This window comes from Diospyros lotus, chromosome 2, assembly GCF_014633365.1.
Source record: "Diospyros lotus cultivar Yz01 chromosome 2, ASM1463336v1, whole genome shotgun sequence".
NCBI lineage: Eukaryota > Viridiplantae > Streptophyta > Magnoliopsida > Ericales > Ebenaceae > Diospyros > Diospyros lotus.
Genome location: NC_068339.1, coordinates 34360091 through 34388033, shown reverse-complemented (window position 1 = coordinate 34388033; position 27943 = coordinate 34360091). Strand labels below are relative to the sequence as shown.

The 27943-nt window shown below is 34.6% G+C and overlaps 2 protein-coding genes across 28 annotated transcripts in view; both read right to left on the bottom strand.

The window, feature by feature from the left end:
* Nucleotides 1–474: 474 nt before the first annotated feature.
* LOC127794289 (transcription initiation factor TFIID subunit 12b-like) overlaps nucleotides 475–27943 on the bottom strand; it is an 80217-nt gene continuing 52748 nt past the window's right edge. For 2 of the 27 annotated variants that reach the window (XR_008021608.1, XR_008021599.1), the window contains one exon: nucleotides 17686–20775. The gene's annotated coding sequence lies outside the window, so the exon portion shown is untranslated. Of the gene's footprint in view, nucleotides 678–2886; nucleotides 3085–10518; nucleotides 10751–10842; nucleotides 11656–16513; nucleotides 16885–17221; nucleotides 17642–17685; nucleotides 20776–27943 lie in introns of those variants that run through there. The other 25 variants (XR_008021600.1, XR_008021604.1, XR_008021601.1 and 22 more) reach the window with 23 other exon arrangements.
* On the bottom strand, nucleotides 11024–11413 carry LOC127794782 (uncharacterized). Its single transcript, XM_052326031.1, has one exon. The coding sequence runs from the start codon at nucleotides 11411–11413 to the stop codon at nucleotides 11024–11026; it is 390 nt and encodes a 129-aa protein (XP_052181991.1).

Here is a 27943-nt window from a genome sequence, read left to right as displayed (position 1 = left end):
ACCCTCATGAATGCCATGAATCCCTCCTTAGGTTGTTAAAATTGGAAAACAAGTAGATAAGCTATGATACTAATTGTTAGGTTTAGTCAAATATGTCATATCACACTCAAAAGGGAAGGCGAATTGGGAGTTTTAAAAATTGATTTAAAATTTATAAAATTTTACTTGAAATGAGATTTTAGTGCAACAGAGCAGTAAGTGTAAAATGAAGCTTTCAAAACTTGAAAAAGTCTAAAGTAAGAAATAAATCAACATATAAGATTTATATTGGTTTTGTGGTAATCCCACTCCTAGAGATCCCGCCAAGGGAAATCAGAAAGGAAGTTGCCAAGAGTATTGTCATAAACATGACTTAAATAAAAACATTCACATCCTTCTTATTAAACAACATAAGCTAACATTCTAATGAGTCAAAAAATTCTCTTTTTTTTAATCACACAACGGAAGCAAAATAAATATTATAAATCATAAATTCATCTAGTACAATCATTAAGGGCTTATTTATCCATAATTTTCAAAAAGTTCAATTAAGTTTAGCATAATAAAATATAACAATTTTGCCCCTACACCCAAAATACTCCCAAAGAGCTTTTCGGTCGGGATTGCTCTGTACATAAGTCTACCTAACAAGGATCAAGCTCCACTGGACTCACCCTTGACCTTTGTTTTCCCTTTACCTAGAATGATGTGAAAGCAAGTATGAGCCACAAGACTCAGCAAGTAAAATTTTAAAAGAGACGGGAATTAACAGGAATCAAAGCAAGCAATAGATTTACTTATTTACATTAAACACATCCACACTATACTTCATCATATCATATAAAAATGTAAACATTGATAAATGCGCACATATTGTTCTTAGGCCCACATAAGTCATATTGGCACTAAGGTTTAAAAATACGTACCTATCATATACCTACAAATATAAACATGAAACATTAAATTGTGGATCGAAGTTCTTCCTTTAGTCAGACTTACGTCAAGGAGGCTTCGCAAATCAGGTGGTTCGCGCATACGCGCGCGTAGTTGAGATTCTAGGTTCGAAATTTTGGGAGAGGAAGGTTGGGATTTAATTTCCGCGCGCATGCGGGCTAGGCCCGGGCACGGGCCAGGCTAGCCACGCTTGAGCGGACTTGGCAATTAAAAAATTAATTTTTATTATTAAGGTAGTTTTGAAATCGTCGCTAAAATAAAAAAATTAATTTTTTTATTAATTTTCACGACGGTTTTGAAACTGCCGCTAAAATAAAAATTTAATTTTTTTTTAATTTTTTGCCGCAGTTTGAAAACCGCTGCTAAATATTATAAAAACTGCTGCTAAATCACTTATTTTGCGGTGATTTTTTAAAGCACAGCAAAAAATATAATTAACGGCAGTTTTTCCAGCGGTTGTTGAAAACCACTGCTAAAAGCTCTGCGACGGCCGACTTAGCAGCGGTTTTGAAAACAACTGCTAAATGTCAATTTTTATGTAGTGTCTACCGAACTTAAGAGTATACCCCACTGGCATTGTCCGTTGCGCGCATTATAATAATGATAAAATAATTATCATGCACACATATAGACAATCCATAAACATATAAATAAATCATGTATGACCATATATTACTCATATCATCGTGTCATGGATGCATCTTTTTAGCATTAATAACCTCAATGACATTCAACCATAACATAAATGTGTCATGGATGCATCTTTTTAGCATTAATAACCTCAATGACATTCAACCATAACATAAATTTTAATTAATTTACACATGAACTACCAACACAATTTATGAAGCATCGTGACATTCAATTTGATAGATTGCAATATCATATATTATGCATACCTTAATTTCATAATACATGTGTGGAAGGAAGGAACTAAATGGAGAAGAAGGCACTAGGTACATAACAGCTCTTCTTTAGAAAACTCATCATCCTTACCATCATCATCAACAGTATAAGTAATAAGTAGAGGTTACCTTCTCCTTCTCCTTAACCATGAGACACGTGTTTAAATTTGAGTTTTCTCCTCTTGAGACATGGAAGTTGTATTTCTCCTTTGTTTGTTGGTAACTCTAGAGATTTTCAACTTGCATACTTTCACCAACATGCTCACAAGTTTCATTAGATCGATATAAAGAATCAAATGTATCAATATATTCATAGTAGTTAAACACTTCAAAATTTTTGCATAAACATTTTCATTTAAAGCTTGATACAAAATTTTCATGACTTTGATATTTAAAACAAAACAGTTTTTGTTATCTTCATTCCAATCAGATTTTCATTTTAAAATTCCAAATCATAAAATCAATGGATGTTAAGAAAATATAAATTCTTTTTCTCAAAATATCATAACATAAACCATCCATCAAAATAAGAAGGCTTATCTATAGGATAACCTTCCTTAAACATGAAAACCCTCATGAATGCCATGAATCCCTCCTTAGGTTGTTAAAATTGGAAAACAAGTAGATAAGCTATGATACTAATTGTTAGGTTTAGTCAAATATGTCATATCACACTCAAAAGGGAAGGCGAATTGGGAGTTTTAAAAATTGATTTAAAATTTATAAAATTTTACTTGAAATGAGATTTTAGTGCAACAGAGCAGTAAGTGTAAAATGAAGCTTTCAAAACTTGAAAAAGTCTAAAGTAAGAAATAAATCAACATATAAGATTTATATTGGTTTTGTGGTAATCCCACTCCTAGAGATCCCGCCAAGGGAAATCAGAAAGGAAGTTGCCAAGAGTATTGTCATAAACATGACTTAAATAAAAACATTCACATCCTTCTTATTAAACAACATAAGCTAACATTCTAATGAGTCAAAAAATTCTCTTTTTTTTAATCACACAACGGAAGCAAAATAAATATTATAAATCATAAATTCATCTAGTACAATCATTAAGGGCTTATTTATCCATAATTTTCAAAAAGTTCAATTAAGTTTAGCATAATAAAATATAACAATTTTGCCCCTACACCCAAAATACTCCCAAAGAGCTTTTCGGTCGGGATTGCTCTGTACATAAGTCTACCTAACAAGGATCAAGCTCCACTGGACTCACCCTTGACCTTTGTTTTCCCTTTACCTAGAATGATGTGAAAGCAAGTATGAGCCACAAGACTCAGCAAGTAAAATTTTAAAAGAGACGGGAATTAACAGGAATCAAAGCAAGCAATAGATTTACTTATTTACATTAAACACATCCACACTATACTTCATCATATCATATAAAAATGTAAACATTGATAAATGCGCACATATTGTTCTTAGGCCCACATAAGTCATATTGGCACTAAGGTTTAAAAATACGTACCTATCATATACCTACAAATATAAACATGAAACATTAAATTGTGGATCGAAGTTCTTCCTTTAGTCAGACTTACGTCAAGGAGGCTTCGCAAATCAGGTGGTTCGCGCATACGCGCGCGTAGTTGAGATTCTAGGTTCGAAATTTTGGGAGAGGAAGGTTGGGATTTAATTTCCGCGCGCATGCGGGCTAGGCCCGGGCACGGGCCAGGCTAGCCACGCTTGAGCGGACTTGGCAATTAAAAAATTAATTTTTATTATTAAGGTAGTTTTGAAATCGTCGCTAAAATAAAAAAATTAATTTTTTTATTAATTTTCACGACGGTTTTGAAACTGCCGCTAAAATAAAAATTTAATTTTTTTTTAATTTTTTGCCGCAGTTTGAAAACCGCTGCTAAATATTATAAAAACTGCTGCTAAATCACTTATTTTGCGGTGATTTTTTAAAGCACAGCAAAAAATATAATTAACGGCAGTTTTTCCAGCGGTTGTTGAAAACCACTGCTAAAAGCTCTGCGACGGCCGACTTAGCAGCGGTTTTGAAAACAACTGCTAAATGTCAATTTTTATGTAGTGTCTACCGAACTTAAGAGTATACCCCACTGGCATTGTCCGTTGCGCGCATTATAATAATGATAAAATAATTATCATGCACACATATAGACAATCCATAAACATATAAATAAATCATGTATGACCATATATTACTCATATCATCGTGTCATGGATGCATCTTTTTAGCATTAATAACCTCAATGACATTCAACCATAACATAAATGTGTCATGGATGCATCTTTTTAGCATTAATAACCTCAATGACATTCAACCATAACATAAATTTTAATTAATTTACACATGAACTACCAACACAATTTATGAAGCATCGTGACATTCAATTTGATAGATTGCAATATCATATATTATGCATACCTTAATTTCATAATACATGTGTGGAAGGAAGGAACTAAATGGAGAAGAAGGCACTAGGTACATAACATATTATTTATATATTCTAGACATATCTCACTGTCCATCCTCCCCTTTTTTACTTTGAACTAAAATAATATATATATATATATATATCTAAGCCGTGCAATGCACCTCCTCCTCCTTTTTGATATAATTATAATGAATATAATATATATTACATAGTTTATATATATACTACTCATTTATACATATATATGTATGTATATTGCAGTTGGACCTGGAGATTAAATTTACAATTTGATGCACCCAAGCAAAATCATGTGCCTTTGCATATTGTCTCCTCTACTAAATTTTCAATTATTATAGGTAATATTATATAACATTTATATATAAATATAATACATATATTACATATTTATATATATAGACAAACCATGCACGACCACCCTACTCTTAGATTGTCTTGCTTTTCTTTATTTTCTTATTATTTCTCTTTTTAATATAACACAAGATACGTATTTAGTATTATAATAATATTTTATTAACCTTAAATACTCAATCTAGACATTACAATAACACTAGTGTCTCAATAATATTAATAAATTAAATAATTAGACTTATATATATTATGAAGTTACACATATCGTTTGAATAGAATATTATGAAATAATTATGATTCCATACAAAAGCATAGATCATTAAAAGAATAACATAATTTCTTTAAAAATATAGGACAAATCGAAACCTTATTTAGATTTTTGAACAAAATTCATCGAATATTCCAATAAAACTAATAAGATTAGACTAATGGGGTAGGCAGAATCATAATATCAAATTTATTCGAAAATAAAAATTTCAAAAATATAAATTTAACAATGATAGGAATAAATTTATTGAAATAGAAAAGAGATTTAAGAACTTGCCTCAAAAAGACATATAAACTTGTAAGAGATTAAGAACTTGCCTCAATATTTTTCCTTTACTATTTTGAAATAAGCCTGAAAGAGAACTCCAATGAACCAAACAAGAAAAATAGAGAAGAAGGGAAATTACAATGAAACATAGACCATTGAAAACAGAGGAACAGAATGCACCACAATGCTCAACAATTCGAGGAGAGAGAAAAAGTCGTGTCCAATGCACTGCAACTTAAAAGAAGTTGTTGATTGTCTTTTTTTTTTAATTATAATATTATATATTATATATACTATATATATATACGTGCGCGCGCGTGTGAGACCATATGGGAGAAAGTAACACTGGAGGAGATGATTGGCATACAACCTTTTCTTTTATTATTATTTATATTATATTATTATATTATATATATATATTTTTTTTAAATTGAGATGAGAAAGGTCGTGGAGGAGGGGGGCATTTCTTTTTTTAATAATATATAAATTATATTATAATATATAATATATACATAAATATATGAATATGCACGCGCACTGTCCATTCTTCCACTCTTCTCCATTATCTTCTATTTAAAATTCTTCTTCCACTCTTCTCCATTATCTTCTATTTAAAATTCTTCCTTGCCAACACAGTCTCCTACCTTCTGCCAACCCATTCTTCTCCCTTCCTTGCCAACACAGTCTCCTACCTTCTGCCAACCCATTCTTCTCCATCATTCCCTCCACTAGTGAACTCCCACAGATAACTCATAAATCATAAATAAGTTATTTTAAATATAAAAATTAATTTTTCAAAATATTGAGATGTTACAAACATAATATTTATAACACCATTCATTTATCGAACACTTAGGGCTTAACCACCCATACATTTGAAAAGTTGCAACTAAAATTTGAAAATAAAATTAAACTAATATCTTTATCCCTAAAAAATATTCCCATGGACCTTTTGGTCAAAATTGCTTTGTGCACATCACTACTTCACAAGGATCAAGCTTCATTGGGCTCACCCTTTTTCCTTAGCTTTCCCCTTATTTGGAATAACACAAAAGTAAGTATGAGTTGTTAGGAACCACCGACCGTGTAGAGCTTCGATTCTACCTGATAACGATCCGTAGAGGTGCAAGCGCGATCTCCTCCAAGTCGGTCCATACAATCGATCCTTCCACGGACGCCTCGAGAAGTGCTAGCAATCCTAGACGCCTTTTGAGAGGCACGAAATTTTTTTTCTCCTTTTCCAACTTAAGTAGCATATAAATAGAGTTAAAAACCCTAGACACGCCATGAAAAAATCATAAACACTTTAAGTCCGGCCCTTAATCACATTGGGCAGATTCTCTCATTTTAATTGTGGAATGGGCTTGATCTAAGTGTATGACCCCTTAGGTCCACCACTAGACTAGATGTAGGGCTAATTCTATTGGACTATATCAAGGCCCAACTTATTAGATTAATTAAACTCTTTAATTAAACTTATGGGCTTTTTAATTAACAAATCTCATAGCCTTCTTAATTAAACTCTTTAATTAATAGTTTTAGAATTAATCAAATTACTTCTAAAACAATATATATCATGGTTAATGTTTAGCAACATGCTATGAATACCTAGCCAACGATGAAAAACACGGACTTTTTTCAATTGCAATTATCGTGCAATAAAATCCTTTCATCAATCTGTGTCCTGATTGAATTTAGGGTATGATTTTATGACGAAACCTTAATCATTCAATAACTATGTATCCATTCCACATTTATTACTTGATAGGTGAAATCAAAACACGTTTTGATTTTTACCTTACCTTGGCCAAAGATTTCCTCAGTCATGAAATTATCGGAATACATAGGACATCCTCTTATCTTAACGATAAATGATGAATCATATTTCGACATTCACAAACCTTCATATATGATAAAGCCATGCCCAGTGATAGTTTGTCAATGACTCCATTAGAATCCAAAAAGCACCAACGCGTAACTAGTCAAATATAAGACTACTATGATGTCTCAAGTTTAAGGATCAATCTGCACTATTGCAACACAGGAATTCCAATTCGACATTAAACAATTACCATTAGAAATTCTATAGCGGGTCAATTCAGTGTATTTGTTCTTATAATAAGCACCCACATATATACACTAATGTCCTCACACCAATGTCCATGAAACGAGACATTCCCCTGATTGAACATGCATCATATATGCTAGTCTATCCGAGTTATTAGTGTCCAATCCTAATAACTCTATGACTAGGAACATTTAAGATTAAGGCTTGTAAGGAATATGTTTCATGATCTTTATCTCTATGCACGACCATATTCCATGAGCCTATTTGATCTATAGACTTTGTCAAGTATAGATTGTAATAAATAATGACGACAACCATCAATGACAAATAAAAAACATAATGCCTTGCAGTAATAATTGATTGAAAATAAAGAATTCCAATGTAAAGTATAATCAATTACATAAAAACATGATTGGCTTGTGGGGCATAACTCTAACAATCTCCCACTTGCCCTAAAGCCAATTTTCCATGTATCTTAAGCCCATCTTCTCAAGAAGACGTTCAAATATTTGCTGTGACAATGGCTTTGTGAGGGGATCTGCTACATTATTTGCTGATGCAACCTTCTCCATTTTGACGTCACCTCGACCAATTATCTCGCGGATTAAATGATATCTCCGCAATATGTGTTTGGATATTTCATGGGACTTTGGTTCCTTTGCTTGAGCAATTGCACTATTGTTATCACAGTACACTAGAACTGGATCAACAATAGTAGGAACCACTCCCAATGCTGAGATAAAATTTCTCATACAAATTGCTTCCTTTGCAACATCTGATGCTGCAATATATTCAGCCTCAGTGGTAAAATCTGCAGTTGTTTCTTGTTTGGAACTTTTCCAACAAACTGCTCCACCATTAAGGGTGAATATATAACCAAACACAGATTTTGAGTCATCTACATCGGACTGAAAACTTAAATCTGTAAAGCATTCCAGTTTCAGTTCTCCTCCTCCATAAACCATGAAAGTGTCTTTCGTCCTTCTCAAGTACTTAAGAACCCCTTTCACAACTTTCTAATGCTCCTCACCTGGATTAGACTGATATCTACTCGTGACACTCAGAGCATGTGCGACATCAGGTCTAGTACATAGCATAACATACATTATGCTACCTATGGCAGAAGCATAGGGTATAGATGCCATTCTTTTCCTCTCCTCTGGAGTCTTTGGAGACATAGAATACATTATGCTACCTATGGCAGAAGCATAGGGTATAAATGCCATTCTTTTCCTTTCCTCTAGAGTCTTTGGAGACATAGACTTTGAGAGAGAAATCCCATGGCGCATTGGAAGAAATCCTCTTTTAGATCCTTCCATATTAAACCTTTTTAACATTTTATCTATATACATTGATTGGAACAAACCAAGCATCATTTTTTATCTATCTCTATAGATCTTAATCACCAAAATAAAAGATGCTCCGCCCAAATCTTTCATAGAGAAATTAGTAGATAACCAGGCTTTTGTTGCTTGTAACATACCTACATCATTCCTAATGAGTAGTATGTCATCAACATATAGCACCAGAAAAGTGACTGCACTCCCACTGACCTTCTTGTACACACATGGTTCATCCAAGTTTTTGATGAAATCAAACAATTTGATTGTCTCATCGAAACGTATGTTCCAACTTCGGGAAGCTTGTTTTAGTCCATAAATGGACCTTTAAAACTTGCAGACTTTCTGCTTATTTCCATTGGATATGAATCCCTCTGACTGTTCCATATAAATATCCTCCTTAATGTCACAATTAAGGAATGTTGTTTTCACATCCATTTGCCATATCTCATAGTCATAATATGTAGCTATGGCAAGTAAAATCCGAATGGACTTAAGCATCACAACTAGTGAGAAGGTTTTCTCAAAATTAATACCTTGAGTTTGAGTGTAACCCTTTGCCACCAAATGAGCTTTATAGGTATCTACCTTTTCATCAACTCCAAGCTTTCGCTTGTAGATCCATTTACAATCAATAGGTACAATACCTTCAAGAGGATCTACCAAAGTCCACACTTTGTTAAGAGTACATGGAATTCATTTCGGATTTCATAGCTTCTATCCATTTTTCTGAGTCAATATCAAATATCGCCTCCTTGTAGGTTCTTGGATCCTTATCCAATAGAAGGTTATCATCATTACCCTAAACTAAGAAACCATATCTATCAGGAGGTCTTGAGATCCTTTGGGATCTACGTGGAGATTGTATACTTTGAGATTCAAAGTTATTTTCTACTTCCACTTGTTCTGGGATAGTAGTTTGTGATTCTTGAATTTCTTCAAGATCTATCATATTGCCATTATTCCCATCCAATAGGAACTCTTTTTCTAGAAAAGTGGCATTTCTTGAAACAAACACCTTTTGTTCAAGGGGATGAAAGAAATAATATCCAATTGATTCTTTTGAATATTCCACAAACATATACTTAGTGGATCTAGTATCCAACTTATCTCCCACTGTCTTCTTGACATAGGTAGGACACCCCCATATTCTTAAATATTTGTAACTGGGTGTCTTACCAAACCACATCTCATATGGTGTCTTAGGCACTGATTTAGAGGGAACTCTATTTAGCAAATGGGCAGCTGTCTCAAGAGCATAGCCCTAAACAGATAAAGGAAGATCAGCGAAACTCATCATGGATCTAACCATATCTAATAAAGTTCGATTCTTTCGTTTAAAAACTCCATTGAGTTGTGGTGCTCCTGGTGGAGTCCACTAGGAGAGAATCCCATTCTCTTTAAGATGATCAATGAATGTTGTACTCAAGTATTTTGCCCCTCGATCAAATCGAAGGACCTTAATACGTTTTCTTGTTTGTTATTCTACTTCATTCCTGAATTCTTTGAACTTTTCAAATGCTTCTGACTTGTGCTTCATAAGGTACACATAGCCATACCGTGAGAAATCATCGATGAAGATAATGAAGTATGAAAAATCAACTCTTGCACTAACATTTAGTGGCCCACAGACATTTGAATGGATCAAATCCAATAGGTTAAATGCACGTTCCACTTGTCCAACAAATGGTAATTTTATCATCTTTCCTTCAAGACATGATTCACAAGTTGGAAGTGACTATAACTCAAATAAGTTCAACAACCCATTTTTAGCCAACTCATTTATCCTGTCTTTGGATATATAACCTAACCTTAGATGCCACATGTAAGCATAATTTTGATCATCAGCCTTTCTTTTGTTACTTTGTTGTAGACAAATCATGAAATCATTAGTTTGAACAGTATACAAATTATTTGACAATGCACCAGTACCATATAAAAAAACTATTTTTGAAAATAGAACAAACTCCATTAGAAATATTAAAATTAAAACCTTCCTTGTCCAAAATAGGAATAAAAATAATATTCTTGATAATGCCTGGCACATAAAAATAATCATTCAAAACTAACTTTATTCTAGATTCTAAAACTAAATAAACTGTCCCTATGGCTATAACAGCAACCCTTGCTCCATTCCCAAGCCGTAGAGAAGCCTTATCTTTATTTAGTATCCTGCTCGTTGTCATCAACTGCAAATCATTGCAAATATGACTACCACATCAGCTATCTAATACCCAAGAAGCATCATTAACTGGAAGGTTAATTTCAACAAAGTACATACCTGAATCAGAACGTTTATGCTTCAGTTCAGCAAGATAAGTTTTGCAATTCATTTTCCAGTGCCCAAGCTTTTCACAATGGAAGCAATTTCCTTTCTCTGATGGACTTGGTTTTGCCTTCTTGACTCCACCTTTAGGTTTTACCTTCCCCTTTTGAGAACTCTTCTCTTTACCTTGCTTTGACTAATTCTTCTTTGGTTTTGAGGAATGTGAGGAACCAATAAGCATGACAAGTTTCTCCTTCTTCATTGTCATCTCAGCAGTTTTCAACATGTTAAGAAGCTCGGGAAGAGTAGTCTTAAGCTTATACATATTGAAATACATGACAAAATCATGAAATGAATCAGGAAGAGATTGTAGGATAAGATCTACATATAGATTATTATCCATAACAACATCCAAAGACTCAAGCTTTTCTACCAGGTTTATCATTTTCAATACATGAGTACTGACTGACTCACCATCCGTTATACGGGCCCTGAAAAACTCCTTTGAGATCTGATATCTCAAAAATCTAGTATGTTCACCATACAACTCTTGTAGATGCAAATGGATCTCTACTGCATGCTCCATGTTCTCATGCTACTTTTGCAGCTCATTAGACATCGATGCCATCATATAGCAATGAGCCTGAAGATCATCATCTTTCCACTTCTGCCAAGTAGTCAATTCCTCTAGGGTGGATGCCTCGGAAACATTTTCAGGTGGGGCCTTATCTAATACATATGTTATTTTTTCGAAATCCAAAACAATTTTGAGATTCCTCAGCCAATCTAGATAATTGGGACCTGTCAACTTGTTGGTGTCTAGCAAACCTGCAAGTGGATTCTTAGTCATTTTTTATTTCACAAATCTGCAAAGATAAGCATGATCATACATTTAAACATTCAATCAATTACATTCACATATGATTAAGGACTTTTGTCATAAGTGATACTCTCACTATTTTAATCAAATCTTAGCACCCTCAAGATAAGATTCAAAAAGCTTAAATACATAGGCTTTCTAGTGGGTTTGAGACCCAATTAAAATTTACCGTAAACTCGAATAATATCGTAGTTCTTATAGTAATTTTAAAAGGTAGGTCTTACCAAATTACATCTCATGTAACCCTCAAGCTATTTTGCCTCATATTTGCATAAACTCAAATATTAGTGATGCTCTTATGCAAAACATGTTAAGTTAAACCATCACTAACACAAGTATGACAAATAAAGATACCCCCAAATAATATTGACGATAGTATTTCTACATATCACCTAATGTACATCAACATGCATAACATATAATATAGATTTCCATACTTAGTATGCCCCAAATAATATTGGCAATGCATATCAAACATGGTAACACCTCATATTATATGCCAATGATGGAAGGCCACGGTGAAAATAAACTCTTTTGACTTTGCCGTTTACGACTTAATATTTATACTTAAAACAATTTTAAGCGGGGTTTTTAAATCTTTCATTTAGATCACAATACATGCGTTTAACACATTGCATAAATAAATTTATCATAAGCATGCATCTCATACATAATTATTCTAACATGTTATGAACATGCATCTTAGAAATCATAAGACCATCTCATGCGATATACATAACATTTGAATACAACTTAAATAGACATGTATAAAAGCAGATTTTCAACCTTTGCATTTATAATACACATAACAGATTATGTACTGTAGAATATGGGGGTTTGGGGGTAGCGCCCCCGACGGTATAACTCGGATAAGATCATATTAGAATCCTTACAGTCAATATGTTGTTCGTATAAGATCATATCAGAAACGATTGGCGTTTGGTTAAGATCATATCATAAACCTAACACACACTTAGAGCTGTTCGATTTTGATCATATCAGAAAGCTGTTGTTCGATTAGATAATTATCTTGAATTGATCATATCAAAACAGATAATAAATTGTTCGAACAGATAACAAAACTCTTTTGGATTTCAAGTTGATCATATCAAGTGTTGCTATTCGAACAAAAACTGATCTCGAGTTGATCATATCAAACCGTTTCCATTCAAAAATGTTGCTCTATAAATCGACCCCATCATCTGTATCGGTTTTAATCTTATTACATGCCGATTACAGATCTTATTTAACCCTTCAAAACAAACTGATTCGAAGTATTAAAGACACAACATCATAATGACAGATTCAAACAATTTGTATGCATCAGTTTCATATCCCATTAAAAATTGATCACTGAACTTATTATCTACCATCTTAGCATGCTCATTCGATACATAAATACTTCATCAAATAATGGCAGAATTGAAAACAATATAGGACTCGTTACTGCATAAATAATCCATCAAGACATGGCAGAATAAAAACGAGACAGATTTGTTGTTGCCATAATCAAAGATTGAATCAAATACGCAAAATAACGAAAACGATTCTAGGTTCGAGATAACCTGAATGCTCTGATACCACTATTAGGAACCGCCAACCATGTAGAGCTTCGATTCTACCTGATAACGATCCGTAGAGGTGCAAGCGCGATCTTCTCCAAGTCGGTCCACACGATCGATCCTTCCACGGACGCCTCAAGAAGTTCTAGCAACCCTAGGCGCCTGTTGAGAGACGAAATTTTTTTTTCTCCTTTGAAACTTCTTAAATGGCATATAAATAGAGTTAAAAACCCTAGACACGTCATGGAAAAACCCTAAACATTTTAGGTCTGGCCCTCAATCACATTGGGCTAATTCTCTCATTTTAATTGTGGAATGGGCTCAATCTAAGTATGTGACCCATTGGGTCCACCATTAGACTAGATGTAGGGCCAATTCTATTGGACTATATCAAGGCCCAACTTATTAGATTAATTAAACTCTTTAATTAAACTCATGGAATTTTTAATTAACACTTCTCATGGGCTTCTTAATTAAACTCTTTAATTAATAATTTTATAATTAATCAAATTAATTATAAAACCCTACATATCATGGTTAACGTCTAGCAACATGCCATGAATACCTAGCCAACGATGAAAAACACGGACCTTTTTCAATTGCAATTGCCGTGCAGTAAAATCCTTTCATCGATCTATGTCCTGATTGAATTTAGGGTATTGTTTTATGACGAAACCTTAATCATTCAATAACTATATATCCATTCCAGACTTATGTCTTGATACGTTTTGATTTTCATCTCACATTGCCTAAGGATTTCCTCAGTCATGAAAACATCGGAATACATAGGACATCCTCTCATCTTAACGATAAGTGATGAATCTTATTTCGACATTCACAAGCCTTCATATGTGGTAAAGCCACGCCCAGTGATAGTTTGTCAATGACTCCATTAGAATCCAAAAAAACACCAAAGTGTAACTAGTCAAATATAAGACTACCATGATGTCTCAAATCTAAGAATCAATCTCCACTATTGCAATATAGGAATTCCAATTCGACATTAAACAATTACCGTTAGGAATTCTATAGCGGATCAGTTCAATGTACTTATTCTTATAATAAACACTCACATATATGGACTAGTGTCCTTGCACCAATGTCCATGAAACGAGACATTCTCCCGATTAAGCATGCATCATATGTGCTAGTCTATCCGAGTTATTAGTGCTCAATCCTAATAACTCTATGACTAGGAACATTTAAAATCAAGACTTGTAATGAATATGTTTCATGATTGTCATCTCTATGCGTGTTGATGCAACACGAGACGATAAATGCATACGGGTCTTAACAACTACACCCTCATGAAAAGAATTACCCAATGCGTGATTTAGAGTTAGCAGTTGTGGTACTATTTGTGATATGCCCCACAAGCCAATTATATTTTATGTAAATGATCAAACTTTTCATTGTGATTTTTTTATTTAATCAATTGTTGTTTCAAAGGCATTATGTGTTATTTGTCATTAATAATTGATGTCATTATTTATTGCAATCTATACTTGACAAAATCCTTAGATCAAATAGGCTCATGGAATATGGTCGTTCATAGAAATGATGATCATCAAACATATCCCTTATAAGCCTTGAACTTAAATGTTCATAGTCATAGAGTTATCAGGAATGGACACTAATAACTTGGATAAACTAGCACATATGATACATGCTCAATTGAGAAAATATCTTGTTTCATGAACATTGGTGTGAGGACACTAGTGCATATATGTGGGTGCTTATTAGAAGAATAAGTACACTGAACTGACTTGCTACAAAATTCGTAATGATTATTGTTTAATGTCGAATTGAAATTCTTATGTTGCAATTGTGCAAATTGGTCCTTAGAACTGAGACATCATAGTAGTCTTATATTTGACTAGTTACGTCTTGGTGCTATTTGGATTCTAAAGGAATCGTTAACAAACTGTCATTGGGCGTGACCTTGTCACATATGAAGGCTTATGAATGTCAATAAATGATTCGTCACTTATTGTACAAATAAGATGATGTTCTATGTATTCCAATAATTTCATGAATATATAAATCCTTGGCCAAGGTGAGGTGGCTATCAAGTCATAAATTTGGAATGTATACTTAGTTATTAAATAGTTAGGGTTCGACATAAAACCATACCCTAATTTCAATCGAGACATTGACTGATGAAAGGATTTTACTGAACGGTAATTGTAATCGAAAAGGTCCGCATATATTTATCATTGGCTAGGTATTCATTGTATGTTGTTAGACGTCAACCATGATATGTAAGGATTTTAGAATTAATTTGATTAATTCTAAAATTATTAATTAAAGAGTTTAATTAAGAAACCCATGAGATGTGTTTAAATTAAATCAACAAGTTGGGCCCTAAAGTAACACAATAGAGTTGAGTCCTACATCTAGTCTAATGGTGGACTAAGGGGTCACATAGGTTTGGCCCTAAAACGTTTAGGGTTTTATTATGGCAGGATTAGGGCTTTGTGCTCTATAAATATGTCACTTCTAAACACTTAGAAGAAAAAGAAGAAGTTTTTTCATGTTCTCTCTCTCAAAAACTATCCTAGTTGTGAACACAACTTGGGACGTTGTGGAAAGAGCCGATCATGTGGACTACTTAGAAGAGTTATCGCTTGCATCTCTGCGAATCAGAAACATATAGAATCAAAGGTTGCACGGTCGTGGTTTCCAACAGTGGTATCAAAACGATCAGGTTATCTCAAGCCTTGAACGGTTTAGTTTCTGTGAATGTTTTTTAATTTGTTATCGTTTCTGCCATGTAACGAATTTGTTACTATTTCGATTTTGTCATTGTTTTATTGGATTATGCATCGAATCAGTATGCAATCAAGGGATATGATAAGATCAGTAATCAACTTACAATAAGAACTTAAGTTCAGACTAACAATAACACTGATTCTGGGGATACCTCAAGGTTCCGGAGGATATAAAGTATACACAAATGCCTCAGGAATAGGATTGGGATGCGTGCTGATGCAACACGAGACAGTAATTATATATGGGTCTTGATAACTACGCCCTCATGAAAAGAATTACCCAGTGCATGATTTAGAATTAACAGTTGTGGTACATGCCTTGAAACTGTGGTGACATTATCTATATGGAGAGAAATTTCTTATATATGTGGATCATCAGAGTTTAAATTATATCTTCTCCCAATGGGATTTAAATCTTCGTTAACATCGATGGATGAAACTTCTAAAGGATTACGACTGTACCATCCAATACCGACCTAGGCGAGCAAATATGGTGGCAAATGCACTAAGTCAGAAGAGTTTTGTGTTGGGAGCTTGTTAGGCTGTCAGTTTACAAGCTCTAATTGAGGAATTTGTAGAATTGACCCTCAACGCAGAACTGTATGATAAGACAACGATTGTAGTGTAGATACAGTTGCAAGTAAGTCTATGGGATAAAATTAAACAAGATATAGCTCAATAAGGAAATTTGGAGCAGTCAATTGATGAGAATGGACAACCCAAGCAACCGAGATTTGAATATCGTAATGGAATACTTCAAATGAATGGACGAGTGTATGTGATGGCCTTTGGGAAGCTATAACAATTCTGAATGAGGCACATCGGACACCATATACAGTACACCCTGGAGCCACCAAGATATATCATGATCAGAGAGACATGGCAAAGTTCGTAAGAAAATGTGACGATAAAAGCTGAGCATCAAAAGTCATCGGGGAGTTTGCAACCCTTGAAAATTCTCAAATGGAAATGTGAGCATGTAATGACAGACTTTATCATATGTTTACCCCAAACTCCAAAGAAGGCTGATGCTATTTGGATGGTTGTAGATCGACTAACAAAGTCCGCATATTTCTTACCTGTAAGAAGTATTATGGGTGTCGAACAAGTTGTCTGACTCTACATCCAGGAAATTGTTCGATTACATGGGGTAAAAAAATATTTTCCACAAAAGATTTTATATTGAAAGAACATTTAGGACTTTCATCGTTTGGCATCAATAAAATATATAAAGACTTTGGATAGCAATATTTCAAAACCATTTTAGATATTTTGCAAATAAATGGATTTTTCATTTTTTATTTTCAAGAATATATACTTTATTTTCATTATGAACATGTAGATAACATGAAAATATTTTTCATTATCAGAGTATTTTCCATCAAAGAAATTCAACATGGTAATTATCATCAATAAGTAATCATGACATTCTTCATCATTAAAATAATATCAAAAGTAAAATAATTTTGACACATTTCATACAATAATTCATTTGATTTCAAAATATTTTTTGGGGGGATTATCGCCCTTGCGCAGTCCCTCGTTGCTTGTATCCTCAATTTCGACAAAAAAGATAAATCGTAGATGGAGACTTTGCCTCACTGCGCAGGGAAAAAAATCGAACTTACGATCTATTAGTATGAATTCCAACTTATCGTAGGCCAACTACTTGACCCGTGCCCTAGGGGCTTCAAAATAATTTTTCTTTGATGCTATAATGTTATTTTTCAAGAAGAAAGATTTCCCACAAAGGATTTTATATTGAAAGAACATTTAGGATTTTTATCGTTTGGCATCAATAAAATATATAAAGACTTTGAATAGCAATATTTTGAAACTATTTTAGATATTTTATAAATTAATTTCACTAATCATTTTCAAATTCTAAAAAGACTGACCAAATACTAAAAGACTTAGCAGTATTTCGGCTCCACAAAGAAACATCATAAGAAAGAAACATAGAAGAGCAGTGTTCCCGACTGAACTCATTTTCACATTCAAAATATTTAACTTTTCCATGTTAGTTCCACTTTTATTTGCACTTCATTAAAGGTGGGGAAAGATGCAGAATTAATGGGCTTTACCTTTGAATCAGATTAGAGCAAACATAATCATTTCAGCCTCAAATTAGCAGATAATTTCCAGTAATTAGATATAAAATATAAATATAGGGAAGACGTAATACATTAGTTCTAAAACAAGGAAATTTCCTACCTGCTGATATGTATGAAAGCATAATGTAGCAAGGAGAGACATAATATAAATTTATCACATTGCTATTTTGAATTTACTGGATGTTCTTTTACTGACATATTTGGATGTTGGTGTTCTTTCCTTGGTTGTTGATTGTGAATACAATGTTTGTGTCCTCAGAAACCTTTGTGCTTAATGTTAATGCAGGGCGGGCAGAGAAACTCACAATTGGCAGTAACCAGCCAGTTATGATGTTGTGGCTTTGGATTGACCAATTGTAGATTGGTTGTAAAATTATGATGTTGTGAGTTATACTATCGCTTGCTACTCCAAGTAGCGAGATTGGAATACAATAAGAAGTACAACAATATATCTAGCATTTATTTCACTATGTGAGATCGACTATATGAATTCTAAATTTTCATATATTTTTGTCTTTTGTTATATCTTTATTTAGATCCATACACTTCATATCAAACTTTAATAATTTGCTAAATTGTATGTAACCAATAAGACATGTTCTCTTTGTTGTTTTCAACTCGTTTTGAGTTTTCAATTTTGTAAAATACTGAAAACGCGTTCTCTTTTCTATTTTCAAAAATGCATTTTCGAAAACAAGAAAAAAAATTTGTAAAGAAAATTCAAAATAGCAAAAAACCATTTTGGTTGTTTTCAGCCAAAACGCGGCCAAAAAATCAAAATGCGCAAAACCCGCACCTGCCTCTTTTCTCTCCATTCTCTTTTCCAGATTGACGAGTCTTCTTGCTACCTCTTCTCTCCCCTTTCTCTCTTCCTTCTTGGTCGATAACACGCCTGCCATGGCCATCATCGCCGCTCAACGTCGTCTATCTCTTCCATATCGGAGTCTTCTCTCTCTTCCTTGTTGGGCGGCAACGCACCTGCCATGACCATCTTCGTCGCAAGCCGTGGTCTCGCTCTTCCTTCTTTTTTTCCATATCGGAGTCCTCTGTCTCTTCCTCTCTCTTTCCCCCTTGTTAGCCAACGACGTGCCTACCACAGCCATCACCGCCGCAAGTTGTCACCGTCGTGACTAACAACTTAGATCTATCGCGCCTCGCCTTCACCAGTCGTTTCTTCTTTCCCTTTGCCGTTCAATTATGCTAGTTGTCTCTTCTTCCCTATCCTCGATCGCCATTTGCTTACATCAGCTCTTTTTCCTGTAGAAGTTGAAGCAAGCTTTGCTTGGGATGGGAAGCCTAGGAAATGGCAAGAACTAATTTCTCAATTATTTTGTTTTTATTATTAATTAAGTTTAATCATTAATTATATTATTCTATTATTTAACCCAACATCTAATTTAGTGTATGCACTAAAAGTTGAACCTAAGATTTTTAAATTATAAAAAAATAAAAATAATATTATCATTAATGAATAATCAAATTTATTAAATAAAATATTATAAAATATTTTTTTTTGCAAATTTCAAAGTGAATGCGTTTTCGAGTTTTCAAATTTAAAAAATAATTTTTCAGAATAACAAAAAGAATACGTTTTTAATTTTCTCAAAATAGACATTCAAAACACAAAACTGAAAATAAAATTCAAAACTGAAAACTAAAACACAAAGAGAACACTATCGTAGTATTTTGCAACTAAGGGTAGCTACACCTTTTTCACTTATGCACAAGGTCACGGCGGGATTAACTTTCTGTTTTGGCATAGTATGCAGGAAGTCATCCCCGCTACGCTGCATATGAGTACAAGTACAGTAACTAATGTTTAATTCAGTCAACTCCACCCATTTTGCAGTTTGGACTGGAGCTTATATGTTCAGGTATGAACTACACCTATAAAATGGATTGAATCCAATATATCATATTATAAATCACAGTATATAGTAATCTTATATGCAACAATTAATGGTACAATTTATGTATTGTATGTCGCCTGTGGCTACAGTATTTGGTATTCAAATGCTAGCCTATCCACTCCAACAAGATCCTAATAGTAGACCAAACATGGGCTAATTATGAAATTTGAGTAACAAAGGTCAATACGTATTCATACTGTTTAGGAGTCCACTTTAACATTTTATAATGGGCAAAACATGTTCAAATTTTCTAATATTGATCTGAAACTTGTTGAAATCCAAAATTTGAAAAATGAAGTACCCATAAGGACTAATGTAAACAATATTTTGCTAGTTATATTCACACAAACATAGCTACATACATACACGCAACAACATCTTGTAAACAAGTTTGGAAGCTTACCCGATTCTTTTGATATTTTCTCGATCTTCTTCAGTTAAATTGAGACTGCAATTCGCCTTGAGAAGAAATAGGAAATAAGTTTATCTCGTCAATGGATGCAGTGGATATTATCCCAACAGTAGACTCCAATACCCTTACTGTTTAAATATTCCTCCATATTAGATAAATAAGGGAGTCTAACCAGCATTTAAACCCAAGGAGCATCGTTGCGTAAACACAGATCAATATTCACCATTTCATCTAATCTGCATTCGCATCTACATTGTTGACTTGCATGAAAATCCGTTTGTTTGGGTGTAAAATGTTCTCTGTGAAAACATTTAACTTTTTTTCAGTGTTTGGTTGACAAAAAAGGACCAAATGATGTAAAATGACTTGCCAATTCAAAATCCGCAAGTTATTTTTCACTAAAGCTAATAAAATAATTTTTTCTTTCATTAAAACATCTCTACACATTTGTATATCCGTGTATCATAAATAAATACATATATAGATACATGCACATATACATATACACAAACATTCATATACATATATACATATACATGCGACTGCACATAAATATACATACACATGTACCCGCAAATGTATATACATACATACATACATGTATACATAAAGGCATAATGCATAAATATGCCCTCAAACTTTTTTTTTATAGCCATTTGGTCCCCTCAACTTCAAAGTAGACTTATCATGCCCCTCAACTTTCAATTTTACTACAATTACACATCTTATCTCTCAAATGAGTGCACGTGAGATACACGCGTTGTCTTTGGGTCGCTGGCTAGGGAGGCCAACGACTAGTGAGTCAATCGGCCAAGCTAAGAGACGGAATGGGTCGGTGGGTCTGTCGACCAAGGTGAGAGCAGTGATAGGTGGGTCGGACAGCAATGTAAGGAATGAGGAAATAGAGGTTAGAGGTGGGAGGACGATGACCGACTGACGAAGCTTTCTCAAGTCGAGGACCAACAGAGGTTCCTCTTCCGTGTGTTGATAACTGACCTCTCCCTCATTCCTTGCACCATTGGCTGACCCACCCATTATCGCTCTCACCTTAGCTAACCAACCCACAAAGCCACCGTGTCTCTTGGCATGGTCGACCGATCCACTGACTATTGGCCTCTCTAGCCAACGACCCACCTCCCCCCTCACTCGCTAGCAACCCACAGACAAAATATATCTCACGCATACTCATTTGAGAGATAGGTGTATGATTGTAGCAAAATTAAAAGTTTAGGAGCATGATAGGCCCACTTTGAAGTTAAGGGGGCCAAATGGCTATAAAGGAAAAGTTTGAGGGCATATTTATGCCTTATACCTATACATAAACTTGCATGCACGCACACAAATATGTTGAGTTACATAGATCTTATCATATGCGCAGCGGAAATTAAAATTTAATTTGGAGGTATCCCGTTTTTCAGAAATTATGGTTTAATAAAACGAAGGCATAAACGAAAAATACCTCTTTGATGAAATCTTATTTCACCGTTAGATTTCCCGCCGTATAATCCTCCAAGTGTAGGATGCCGAGTCGGTCCACCCGAAATCACTTCTATTCAAGAATATCAAAGAGAGAAGATAAGTAGAAGAAATTTTTCACAAAAATTTCTAACTTACCTCTTGGATTCAAGAACACTTCTCCAAAATTCTCTCTACATTCAAGTGAATCAAGAAGACACTTATGAGAGAAAATAAGAGTTTGGAGCTATTTATAGTTCCAATTAAAAACTATTCTTCATTAAATGGGTTGGGCTTCTCAAGCCCATTCCATTTAATGCAATTGGACCAAGCCCAATCCAATGGAATTTATTTGAATCCAATAGTGACATTGGGCCAAGCCTAATGTACTAGCAAAAGGCCCAACCCAATCTATGATTAAATAATTACATTCATAATATAATTATTTAATTACTCTTATTTATCCAATAAATAAATGCACTATAATTAGTAATTATAAAATTACTAATTTATTTATTTTCTCTTTGAAAGTAATTTCTTTTTGGGTGGGACTTTCTGGGTCCACAAATAAATTGGCAACAAGAATAATCAACAATTAATTCTCGTAAACCATGAGTGACATCTAGCAATATATCATGATTACCCAATTTATTGTGAAGCGGGTATTGTGAACCTTTTACTACGTTACCATACAATACGGTCCTTCTATCATCCTATATCCCGACAAGATATGAGATCATGGTCAGTAGGTCGAATCTCTTAATCTTGTCATATGACCAAATCCAAAATCAATCTTGACAAATTATGACACAACCCGTATGGAACAAATTCCATCGTCATATTACCTCGGCCAAGGATTTATCGTCAAGTGATTACTGGATCGCATAGGATATCCTCCTCATAAATCTCGAGGTGATAGATTCCATGTCTAATGCACACATACCTCATGTATCACTGAATCAGGCACATAGATACGTATGATTATCCTTGATTAGAACAACCACATGATATCGTTGATATCCTAATCCACCAATACACAGATATCCATGTCATCTCAGGTCTAAGGACTAGTTGTAAAATCGCAGCTAACATTAAATCATTGACCCGTGAGAAATAACCCATGTGATTTAATGTTAACAGTCCCGTTCAGTGAACTCGTTCTTGTAACGAGCACCCACTTATCTTCCTTCTATAGCTCATACAGAATGGCACGAGACTCACCAACCTTATCTTTCAGTATCTCATACTGAAACAAGGAGGAAGACAATGTGCTGGCCTTTACGAGTTGCTATCATCCATGATAGGAATTCTATGGCCAGGAACATGTTTATAGTATAACAAATTGTGGATTATCCGTAACTCGTATTCTTAACACTTAAGAATGGTATCCACTTCTTATTATACTAATGGATATATGTTTTATAATTTAAACCATATTGCAATTTAAATAAAAACATAAACTTGCCATTTAAATAATATTTAAAGAATTACAAGATCGAGTCCCTTTGTGTCACTGGAACTGGTCTTTAGGGCTCATATCTAACAATCTCCCACTAGCACTAAGACCATTCAGTGTGGTATCTCATACCCCACCTATCTAGATGAAAATCTAGTTGCTTCTGGTTCATGGCCTTAGTCAGTGGATCTGCTGCATTCTGTGATGTATCTATTCTCTGCACATTGACATCTCCTCTACCAATGATCTCTCTAATGAGATGGAAGCGTCTTTCAATATGTTTGGACTTCTGGTGAGACCTCGGTTCCTTAGCTTGCGCTATGGCTCCATTGTTGTCGCAAAACAAGGGGACGGCAGACTTTATAGAAGGAACCACTCCAAGTTCTGTCACAAACTTTTTGACCCAGACTGCTTCCTTTGCAGCATCCGATGCTGCAATATACTCGGCTTCTGTTGTAGAATCGGCAGTCGTATCCTGTTTGGAACTCTTCCAACTGAATACTCCTCCGTTGCAGGTAAACACATATCCAGAGATAGACTTTCTATCATCAACATCTGATTGAAAATCAGAATCTGTGTAACCCTCCACTTTCAATTCTCCTTCACCATAAGTAAGGATCAAATCCTTAGTTCTTTTCAAATATTTAAGGATATTCTTAACGGCAATCCAGTGTTGCTCACCTGGATTAGACTGATATCTGCTTGTAACACTTACAGCATGAGCAATATCAGGCCTAGTACATAGCATTGCATACATTAGGCTTCCTATTGCTGAAGCATAAGGAATCCTAGACATGCGTTCTCTCTCTTCTTGTGTCTTGGGGCACATATCACGAGAGAGGTGGATTCCATGTCTAAAGGGCAACAGTCCTCTTTTGGAATCTTCCATGTTGAACCTCTTCAACACTCTTTCTATGTACTTATTTTGGGAGAGTCCTATCAATCTCTTGGTTCTATCTCTATAGATCCGTATACCGAGAATATAGGCTGCTTCTCCCAAATCTTTCATGGAGAACTTACTTGACAACCAGACCTTTATTTTTGACAACAACCCTACATCATTCCCAATGAGTAAGATATCATCTACATATAAGACCAAAAATGCTATTGCACTCCCACTAGCCTTTTTATAAACACAGGGTTCATCAACGTTTTGTATGAAACCAAACGATTTGACTTCATCATCAAAACGAATGTTCCAACTTCTGGATGCTTGCTTAAGACCATAAATGGATCTCTTAAGCTTGCATACCTTCCCTGCGTTAACTTTAGGTGTGAAGCCTTCAGGTTGTTCCATATAGATTTCCTGATCTATATAACCATTTAAGAAAGCTGTTTTCACATCCATTTGCCAAATCTCATAGTCATAATGAGCAGCAATGGCTAGTAAAATTCTGATGGATTTAAGCATGACGACTGGAGAAAAGGTTTCTTCATAGTCAATCCCTTGTCTTTGTCGATAACCTTTTGCCACAAGTCTTGCTTTATAGGTCTCTACCTTTCCATCTGAACCTATCTTCTTCTTGAAGACCCATTTACAACCAATAGGTACTATACCTTCTGGTGGATCTACAAGAGTCCAGACTTGGTTCTCATACATGGAATCCATTTCAGATTTCATGGCTTCTAGCCATCTTTTCGAGTCGATATCTGATATCGCCTCTTGGTAAGTGGTAGGATCATCTGAGTGATCATTGTCTCCTACAAGGAACAACTCTTGTTCATTTAGAAAACCATATCTCTCGGGTTGATGGGGTATCCTCTCACTTCTTCTAATGGGACGTGCAACACTCGACCCTGGCTCCTCAATTGGTACTTGGACATCTCGTGGCATAGTTTCAGGCTCGGTGAACCCTTCACCAAGTTCTATTTTCCTTTCATTGCCTCTTTCTTGAATAAACTCTTTTTCAAGAAAAATGGCATTCCTGCTTACAACTACTTGTTGCAGTTCAGGAATATAGAACTCATATCCTAAGGTATCTTTAGGATAACCCACGAAACTACCCTTTAAAGATCGTGTCTCAAGTTTCTCTGATTTAAGCTTTTTCACAAAAGCTGTACATCCCCAAATCTTAACATGTTTAAGACTGGGCTTCCTATCAAACCATATCTCATGTGGTGTTGTAGGAACTGACTTGGAAGAAACTCTGTTTAAGATATATATTGCAGTAAGAAGGGCGTGTCCCCATAGAAACAAAGGTAAGTCTGTACAACTTAACATACTTCGAACCATATCTAATAAAGTCCGATTCCTTCTTTCTGAAACTCCATTCAGTTGAGGCGTTCCTGGTGGGGTCCGTTGTGAAATAATACCTGAGACTTTAAGAAAATCTTCAAACTCGTTACTAAGATACTCACCTCCACGATCTGATCGTAAGGCCTTTATCTTTTTACCAGTTTGATTTTCTACTTCAGCTTTAAAATCTTTGAACATTTCAAAAGATTCAGATTTATGTCTCATGAGATAAACATATCCATATCTAGACATATCATCTGTAAAAGTTATAAAGTATTGATAACCTCCTCGGGCTATTACATTAATAGGCCCACACACATCCGAATGTATAAGTCCTAACAATTCTGTGACCCTTATACCTTGCCCAGTAAAAGGCAATTTGGTCATCTTTCCAAGGATACAAGATTCACAAGTTGGATATGGTTCAGAACCTAATGGACCCAAAAGCCCATCTTTCTCCAACTTAGTGATTCTGTCATCCCCTATATGACCCAATCTGTAATGCCACAGAATTTTAGAATTTGGGTTATCACGTGGTCTCTTATTATTATTTGATACATGCAGATGCTCACTATTATCAACAGTCACATTCAAAATGTAAAGACTATTGACAAAATTACCAGTAGCAATCAATTTATTTCTAAAATAAATTTCACAAACATTATTCTTAAAAGAAAATTCATAATTTTCTTTCACCAATACAGGAATAGAAATAATGTTCTTAAAAGCTCCAGGTACACATAAACAATTGTTTAAAATTAAACTATGTTCATGTGATAAAATTAAAGATACAGTGCCGATAGCTGTGGCTGCAACTCTTGCCCCATTTGCTACCTTTAGCACAATCTCATTATCTGCAAGCCTTCTACTTTGTTCCAGATCCTGTATAGATGCACAAACATGAGTTGTCGCTCCAGAATCTAGAATCCATAAAGTAGAAGAGTAAGCAATGGAAAAATACTCATGAACTATCATCATACCTGTCGCTTCCTTCTTCAAGGAACTAAGGTAATCTTTACAGTTCCTTTTCCAATGTCCCTCTTTGCCACAATGGAAACATTTTCCTTTGGCAACAGTTTTTCCCTTCTTCTTTTCAATCACTTTAGTTGCTTGGGTGGCCTTCTTTTTACCTTTCCCCTTTCTAGTCTTACTAGTAGAGGACACAGCCATCACAGTGCCTGTTTTCATGGTACTCTGGGCCGTTATTAGCATATTCATAAGTTCCGCCGGGGTACACTCAATCTTGTTCATATAGAAGTTTGAAATAAAACCCCCATACGAATCTGGCAAAGACTGAAGAATTGCATCTATTTGAAGATATTGATGCATTGGAGCATCTAATTCATTCAGTTTATCCATCCAGGAGATCATTTTGAGAACATGGTCTCCAACTGATCCTCCAGCAGACATCTTTGCTCGAAAGATTGATTTAGATATCTCATATCTAGCACTTCGACTTCGCTCACCATACAACTCTTGTAAACGAGCAATAATCGAATACGCATTTGGCATCTTATTATGCTGCCGCTGTAACTCTTGACTCATAGTAAGCAAGATGTAACTCTTAGCAACAAGATCATCATCTTGCCACTTATTGAGTGTATCTTGTTCCTCCTGAGTAATATGTTCAACAGTTGGCTCAGGGATAGGCGTTTCCAAGATATATGTGATTTTTTCCAAGTTTGTAATCAATTTCAAATTTAGAAGCCAGTCGTTGAAATTTGGTCCAGTTAGCCGGTTTGCGTCAACAAATTTAGAAAGTGCATTTAGTGAAGCCATTTGATATATCTGCAGAAAATAAGTAGATTATTAGATATCTTGTTTTCTTAACTATCTGATTTTGGTCTTTAAATCAAACAGTACCTCCCACTGAGTTTTTCAAATTCCTTACTCCCATTTAAAGGAACAAGCAAATTCACATTGGCATGAATTCTAGTGGGTATTTGGATTCTTATTAATTTTATTACTCCTCACATAATAGATTCTTGGAATAATAAATTCAATAAGTGGACAACGCTTGTCCAGTACATCTTATGTACGACCCAAATATTTTGTTTCGGCTCCCAGTCCAATATACCTCACATAATAGTTTCTTGGCAATTGAACATAGTTAAATCATACCATCACGCTGACAAGTCTACACAGTTGAATATCGATTGCCTCACATAATAGATTCTTGGGTCACGATATTTGTGCATCCCCATCTCATCAAATGTTTTAAATAGAAATTAAAGTATTTTAATCAATGTGCAACCCCTATGTATCCATAGCCGATCAACACACAAATTAAAAAGCCCCAATTTCTACCGTGATGGAGAGC

Excerpts from the sequence above, each read along its gene's own strand:
- LOC127794782 (XM_052326031.1), bottom strand. The coding sequence starts at position 11,413 with ATGGAGCATGCAGTAGAGATCCATTTGCATCTACAAGAGTTGTATGGT.